Below are 8,123 nucleotides of genomic sequence, written 5' to 3' on the forward strand. Positions count from 1 at the left end.
TTTTCTGACTTGATCTTTAAACTAATATTACTAATATTACATTTCAACGTGATTCTCTTGGTTAGAAACGGATGATGAAACGTGTCCAATGTCAAACCTGACATCAGATGTGACCATCAAGGTTTAAACAACAAGAAGATAATTAATGTGACATCAACCGTTAGATGGAGACATTTCATCATTAATACCAAATCATTTCCCAACCGTCACAAAACACCAACAGTCCAGAATCTTTACCAGTTTTATTGCTGAGGGCTTGGAGGGAGTCTCCAAGGCAGATATAAGTCATTCCCATGGTAACCAGAACAGTTAAAGCTGAGTAGTTTGTATCACAAATGTACAAAATAATTGCTATTAAAAAGCAGCCCCCAGTATAACATGCATTAATGAAACATCCAGACATGTACAACAGGAGTGGGTCAGGGTCAGAGGTCAAACACATCAAACTGTTCATAAAGGAAAACTGTTCATCATCTGTTCATGATTCCATTCATGTGGCTGGTGCTGGGGGTCGTAGAACTGTCTGTGTGTATCTGTCTGTGTGTGTGTGTGTGTGTGTCTGTGTCTGTGTGTGTGTGTGTGTGTGTGTGTGTGTGTGTGTGTGTGAGAGAGACATTAAAGTGTCTCAACAGCCCTGAGGGGGGAGGAGTCTCTACTGAGTCCAGTCCTGATGCATCATGGGTAGTGTAGTTCTAGCCATGGGAGCAGAGTGGGCGGGGCCAGGTCACATGGTGCAGCACCTGTTCTTGTGGTTGTGTGTGTCTTTGAAGCGCAGCCTCTGTTTGGACCGGTACTTCTCCAGATACGTCAGCTGCTTACTGTTGATGGCACCACGACGCTTCCTAACACACACACACACACACACACACACACACACACACACACACACACACACACACACACACACACACACACACACACACACACACACACGTTAGGACTGTGTTACTATGACAGATGATCTGTGGTATTCAGGGTTCTGCCAGCATGACCACGGTGGGGGGGGGGGGGGGGGGGGGGAGGGGCCAGGGAGACCGTTACTATTGCAGCCAGCCCCACCCCGCCCCCTCCCTAGAATAGTAATAATAATAACAACAACAATAATAATAGTAATAATAACAATAATAATAGTAATAACAATAGTAATAGTAACAACAACAGTAATAGTAATAATAATGATAATAATAATAATAATAGTAATAATAGTAATAGTAATAATAGTAATAATAATAATAGTAATAATAGTAATAGCTGCTTTTAGGTATTATGCACCAAAATTGTGGAACGCCCTGCCCATATCTAACCCTAACCCTAACCCTAACCCTAACCCATATCCACTCACTCAACACTTTATTATAACACCTGGACACCTTCTCATGGTGGAGGAACACCTGTACACCTTCTCATGGTAGAGGTGGTGGAATGGTGTGGGGAATGTTTTCTTGGCACACTTTGGGCCCATTAATACCAATCAATCATCTCTTGAATGCCACAGCCTATTTGAGTATTGTTGCTGACCATGTGCATCCCTTCATGGCCACAATTGACCCATCTTCTAATGGCTACTTCCAGCGTGATAATGCACCATGTCACAAAGCTAAAGTCGTCTCAAACTGGTTTCATGAACATGACAATGACTTCAGTGTTCTTCAGTGGTGTTCCCAGTCACCGGATCTGAATCCAATACAACACCTTTGGGATGTGGTAGAACGGGAGATTCACAGCAGAAAGTGAGCCTGAAGGAAGCAGGAATTGCGTGATGCAATCATGTCATCATGGACCAGAATCTCAAAGGAATGTTTCCAACATCTTGTGGAATCAATGCCATGAAGAACTGAGGCTGTTTTGAGAGCAAAGGGAGTATTAGTATAGTGTTGTAATAAAGGGAGTATTACCCAGTATTAGTATAGTGTTGTAATAAAAGGAGTATTACCCAGTATTAGTATAGTGTTGTAATAAAGGGAGTATTACCCAGTATTAGTATAGTGTTGTAATAAAGGGAGTATTACCCAGTATTAGTATAGTGCTGTAATAAAGGGAGTATTACCCAGTATTAGTATAGTGTTCTAATAAAGTGCTTGGTGAGTGTATATCAAACAGGCAGGTTCTGTGGACATTTTAAAAAAAGAGCTTAAAACATACCTTTACTGGAAGGCTTTTAGTGAACCCATTTTTAGCTTGTGCTTTATCCCCGAAACAAGTTTTTATTTTCTTTATTTTATTATTTATTTCTACTAATTTGTTTTAATTTATTTTCATCTATGCTGTTGTATTTATTTGTTCCTATTTTAATGCTTCAAATGTAGAGCACTTTGAGCTGCATTTTATGTATGAAAGGTGCTGTACAAATAAAGTTTATTATTATTATTATTATTATAGTTTATTAATAGTAGCAATAATAATAATAATAGTAATAGTAGCAATAGTAATAATAGTGCTACTAATAATAGTACTACTACTACTACTACTAATAATAATAGTAATAATAGTAATAATAATAGTAATAGTAATAATAGTAATAATAGTAATAGTAATAATAATAATAGTAATAATAGTAATAATAATAATAGTAATAATAGTAATAATAGTAATAGTAATAATAGTAATAATAGTAATAGTAATAATAGTAATAATAATAATAGTAATAATAGTAATAATAGTAATAGTAATAATAGTAATAATAGTAATAATAATAGTAATAGTAATAATAGTAATAATAGTAATAGTAATAATAGTAATAATAATAATAGTAATCATAGTAATAATAGTAATAGTAATAATAGTAATAATAGTAATAATAGTTAGGTACTGTCTGATGAACTGAATGGCGTCCTCGTATTTCATCCCACACTCTATGAGGGCCAGCGCCACCAGTACAGGAGCCCTGCAGGGACAAACAGAACCACAGGTTACTACAGGAGCCCTGCAGGGACAAACAGAACCACAGGTTACTACAGGAGCCCTGCAGGGACAAACAGAACCACAGGTTTTGTGTGTGTGTGTGTGTGTGTGTGTGTGTGTGTGTACCGTCCCAGGCCAGCTACACAGTGCACGGCCACACAGCAGCCGGGCTCCTCACAGAACTTGTTCTTCAGCAGGTTCAGCCAATCATCTACGATCTTACTGGGAGGGGCGGCGCCGTCATCAAACTGCCAATCCTGCAGCAGGAACAGAAACACACAGAAGGCCCTGAGCTCCACCTCCACTCTGCATCATCATCATCATCATCATCATCATCATCATCATCATCATCATCACTACAACATGCTGCCATGTTTACTACACTAAGTGTTACAACTAGTATGTAGTATGTAGTGTGTAGTATGTAGTGTGTAGTATGTAGTATGTCGTATGTAGTGTGTAGTGTATGTAGTGTGTAGTGTGTGGTATGTAGTGTGTAGTGTGTGGTATGTAGTGTGTAGTATGTTGTGTGTAGTGTAGTGTATGTAGTATGTAGTGTGTAGTATGTAGTGTGTAGTGTATGTAGTTAGTAGTGTATGTAGTATGTCGTTAGTAGTGTGTAGTGTGTAGTGTAGTGTATGTAGTATGTAGTATGTAGTATGTAGTGTGTAGTGTGTAGTGTGTAGTGTACATGCTCTCACCAGGACTGTGATGCCGTCCTGCTCCAGAGGTGTTTTGTCGTAGGTGACTTCACACACTCTCACCACTGTGGTCACTCCATAACGCTTCAGATCCTGGAGAGACTCATCATCATCACCATCATCGTCATCATCATCACCATCATAATACTAGTCAGTCAACATCATAACAGTAATAGTTATAATAATAATAATAATAATAATAATAATAATAATAATAATAATAATTATTATTATTATTATTATTATTATTATTATTATTATTATTATAGTAATAAAAATAAGAATAAGATTAAGAGCAGTCAGTCAACATCATAACAGTAATAATAATAATAAATTAATTAATCTTTAGAAAATGACCTCAGAAAATGTTGGTATCCTGTGATGTTAGCATGAGGGTGGGGTTGTGTGTGTGTGTGTGTGTGTGTGTGTGTGTGTGTGTGTGTGTGTGTTACCTGTATGAAGGCGGTGAGGGTGGTGTTGGTGGGGTTGTGTGTGTGTGTGTGTGTGTGTGTGTGTGTGTGTTACCTGTATGAAGGCGGTGAGGGTGGTGTTGGTGGGGTTGTGTGTGATCAAGAACCTCATGTTCTTGTAGCTGACCTCCACTGGAGCAGGCCGGTTCATCTCGCTCATGCTGAGGTCAAAACGCTCCGTAGAAAACCTCCAGGCTACGCTAGGTCAACCCTGCTAGCGCAGTAGCGTAGCCTACGCTAGGTCAACCCTGCTAGCGCAGTAGAGAAGTCTACGCTAGGTCAACCCTGCTAGCGCAGTAGAGAAGTCTACGCTAGGTCAACCCTGCTAGCGCAGTAGCGTAGCCTACGCTAGGTCAACCCTGCTAGCAGCTCCTCTAGAGATTCTTCCTAGGTGAGGGTTGTCTTAGCGGGGGTGAGGAGAGCTTCCCTGGTTCCACACTCACTACCCCATCTGCTGCCCTAGCAGGCTGGCAGGCAAGGGGGGCGGGGGGGCAGGGAGGCCGCGGGGGGTGGGGGCGTGGCTGTGGGCATTCAGGGGTGGGCGGGGCCGGCTGCTGGGCGGGGCATCGTCCTGGGGGTGGGGCTCAGGCGCTGGGATGTTGGGCGTGGCAGTAGTCACCGCTCCCCCGCAAGAACTCCATCAACCACCGGCCGGCCAGAGGACAGCGCTGTGGACACACACACACACACACACACACACACACACACACACACACACACACACACACACACACACACACACACACACACAGAGGAGCTACTTTAGGAGTAGGTCAGGTTAACTACCAGCCAGAGGTGGCCCCATGGGTTCAGTACCAGACAGAGATATTGGATTACTGGGGCATGACCACCGCATTGAACTCTGGGGATTTGGACGAATACAAAAAAATCCAGATCCAACCTGTGAAAAGCTATCAGATGCTAAAAGGCTACAGGAACATGATGGAATCACAGCAGCAGGGCTCTGAGGTGTGAGGTCTGAGGTGTGAGGTCTGAGGTCTGAGGTGTGAGGTCTGAGGTGTGAGGTCTGAGGTGTGAGGTCTGAGGTGTGAGGTCTGAGGTCTGAGGTGTGAGGTCTGAGGTGTGAGGTCTGAGGTCTGAGGTGTGAGGTCTGAGGTGTGAGGTCTGAGGTGTGAGGTCTGAGGTGTGAGGTCTGAGGTCTGAGGTCTGAGGTCTGAGGTGTGAGGTCTGAGGTCTGAGGTCTGAGGTCTGAGGTCTGAGGTCTGAGGTCTGAGGTGTGAGGTCTGAGGTCTGAGGTCTGAGGTCTGAGGTGTGAGGTCTGAGGTCTGAGGTGTGAGGTCTGAGGTGTGAGGTCTGAGGTCTGAGGTGTGAGGTCTGAGGTCTGAGGTCTGAGGTGTGAGGTCTGAGGTGTGAGGTCTGAGGTCTGAGGTCTGAAGTGTGTTATGGATCACTGTGGCTGACTTGAGTACAGCTTTTAAACCTGTCACCCTCCGGTCCCTAACAGCGCTGAGCCAGCTCCTGCACTCTTGGCTGGTCTCCCCGCCTCCTCCATCAGGCCTCTGCAGCTCATCCAGAACGCTGCCGCCCGTCTGGTGTTCAATCTCCCCAAATTCTCCCATGTCACCCCCCTCCTTCGCACCCTTCACTGGCTCCCGATAGCAGCTCACATCAGATTCAAGACCCTGGTGCTCGCCTACCGGGCGGCAAAGGGAACAGCCCCTCCGTACTTGGAAGCAATGGTCAGCCCCCTAACCCCCCCTGCCCGATCACTTCGCTCTTCCACCTCAGCTGCCCGCCTGGCACCGCCGCCTCTACGTGGATGCAGCAGCCACACTACTTGGTCACGGCTTTTCACTATCCTGGCGCCTCACTGGTGGGAGGAGCTTCTCACTGCTGTCACGACTGCAGAGTCACTACCAATCTAACCCTAACCCTAAAGACCTCTTCACCCCCACTACTCCCCTGTACTAACCCTAACCCTAAAGACCTCTTCACCCCCACTACCCCCCTGTACTAACCCAAACCCTAACCCTAACCTAGCATAGATTACTTTGTCTTATGATGACTGTTGGATAGATGACTCACGTACTTAAACAAATGTATTTGTTGTAAGTCACTTTGGATAAAGGTGACAGCTAAATGCCATCAATGTAAATGTAAATGTAAATGTAAATGTAAATGTAGGACAACAACCCCCAGATCCTCACGGCATGGCCCCCCAGATACTCAGGACCTTCTACAGGTGCACCACGGAGAGTCTCCTGACCTCCACTACCGCCTGCTACGCAGCCACTCCCCCCCAGTCACCCCCCCCCCCCCCCCCACACACACACATTTTAATTCAATGTTTTCTTTTTTCTGATTGGTTTCACCAAATGATAACCCTTTTTATGCATAGTCCCCCTATTTCTGGGCACCAACAATTGGTAAATTGGCTTGACAGGTGTTTCTGGTTACTCAGGTATGTTCAGCTTCAAGTTTCTGGGTGTCCACATCTCTGAGGACCTCTCCTGGACCCTCAACACCTCCACCCTGATAAAGAAGGCTCACCAGCGTCTCTTCTTCCTGAGGAGACTAAAGAAGGTCCATCTATCTCCTCAGATCCTGGTGAACTTCTACCGCTGCACCATCGAGAGTATCCTTACCAACTGTGTCACAGTATGGTATGGCAACTGCTCGGCATCGGACCGGAAAGCACTGCAGAGGGTGGTGAAAACTGCCCAACGCATCACCGGTTCCTCACTCCCCTCCATCGAGGCTGTCCAGGGCAAACGATGCTTGCGTAAGGCACGCAGCATCGTCAAGGACATCTCTCACCCCAACCATAGACTTTTCACCCCACTCCCCTCCGGGAGGCGCTACAGGTCTCTCCGCACCCGAACCAGTAGGTTCAGAGGCAGCTTCTTCCCTGCGGCTGTCACCCTGCTGAACACGAACACTACACCTACCTGACAACCTACTACCCCTGCAACCCCCCCCCCCCCCCCCCCCCCACCCGGACAATTGCACTATTGCACTATTACTCCCCTCCCCTGCTCTTACTCTTACTCAATACCACTGCTCTTCTGTACATACCTGTCCATACTGTTCATACTGTTCATAATGCACATAATGCACATATCCTATATTTTCTTTAATACTACTGCACATACTGTAGATACTTGTTTATACTGTTTATACGGCATTCCATATTTATATTTATTCTGCATCTACCTCATGTTACTGTTAATACATATATACTGCTAGACTGCACTACCTATACAGCTCATATGCTGCTACACTGCTCATACTGTAACTACTTATTCTGCTATAATGCTACTGCTACTCACATACTGCTATACTGCACTGCTATATATACTGCTTATACTATACTATATTATACTGCACTACTACTGATCATATATTGCACTACCTGTAAATACTGTTCATTGCACTTTCTGCTATTTTGCACTTCTGGTTAGACGCTAACTGCATTTCGTTGTCTCTGTACTTGTACTCTGCACAATGACAATAAAGTTGAATCTAATCTAATCTAATCTAATCCATCACATCAATTGTGCAGCATCAGAGAGCTGTCAATGTCTGGTATTGATTCTAGGCTTTGCATTTGCCTTTGGAGTCTGATATTGGTGCCTGTCAACATGAAGACCAAAGAGACATCAATGAAAGTCAGAGAAGCCATTATGAGGCTGGAATATCAAAACAAATCAATCAGAAACACCCAAAACATTAGACTTCATCAGTAAAAAAGAAAGAAAGCTCTGGTGAGCTCAGCCATCGCAAACGGGCTGGTAGGCCAAGGAAGACTTCTACTGTGGATGACCGAAGAATGCTCACCATGATTCAGAAAACCCCCAAAACAACTGTCCCACAGATCAGGAACCCTCTCCAGGAGGCAGGCGTCAATGTGTCAGAGACCATCCACACAATACGGAACTACAGAGGTTTTACTGCAAGGTACAAACCACTAGTTCTCCTCAGAAATGATGCTCAGGTTAAAGTTAGCTAAAAAGGACCTAAGAAGCCTGCAGAGGTCTGGAAAATGGTCTTGTGGACAGATAAGAAGAATATTATCATGTACCAGAGTGAT

At 44.4% G+C, this 8,123-nt stretch overlaps 1 protein-coding gene across 3 annotated transcripts in view; it reads right to left on the reverse strand.

Annotated features, from left to right (window-relative positions):
* Nucleotides 1–232: 232 nt before the first annotated feature.
* Nucleotides 233–8,123, reverse strand: part of ptp4a3b (protein tyrosine phosphatase 4A3b) — a 10,149-nt gene continuing 2,258 nt past the window's right edge. For all 3 annotated transcript variants that reach the window (XM_083679039.1, XM_083679041.1, XM_083679040.1), the window contains exons 2-6: nt 4,128–4,740; nt 3,603–3,695; nt 3,028–3,158; nt 2,810–2,884; nt 233–842 (exon numbers count right to left, since the gene is read on the reverse strand). In XM_083679039.1, the coding sequence (XP_083535165.1) occupies nt 725–842; nt 2,810–2,884; nt 3,028–3,158; nt 3,603–3,695; nt 4,128–4,232 (522 nt within the window). In that variant the 5' untranslated portion in view covers nt 4,233–4,740 and the 3' untranslated portion in view covers nt 233–724. The remainder of the gene's footprint in view (nt 843–2,809; nt 2,885–3,027; nt 3,159–3,602; nt 3,696–4,127; nt 4,741–8,123) is intronic.

Source organism: Argentina silus (assembly GCF_951799395.1).
Source record: "Argentina silus genome assembly, chromosome: 10".
In the NCBI taxonomy this organism is placed as follows: Eukaryota; Metazoa; Chordata; class Actinopteri; order Argentiniformes; family Argentinidae; genus Argentina; species Argentina silus.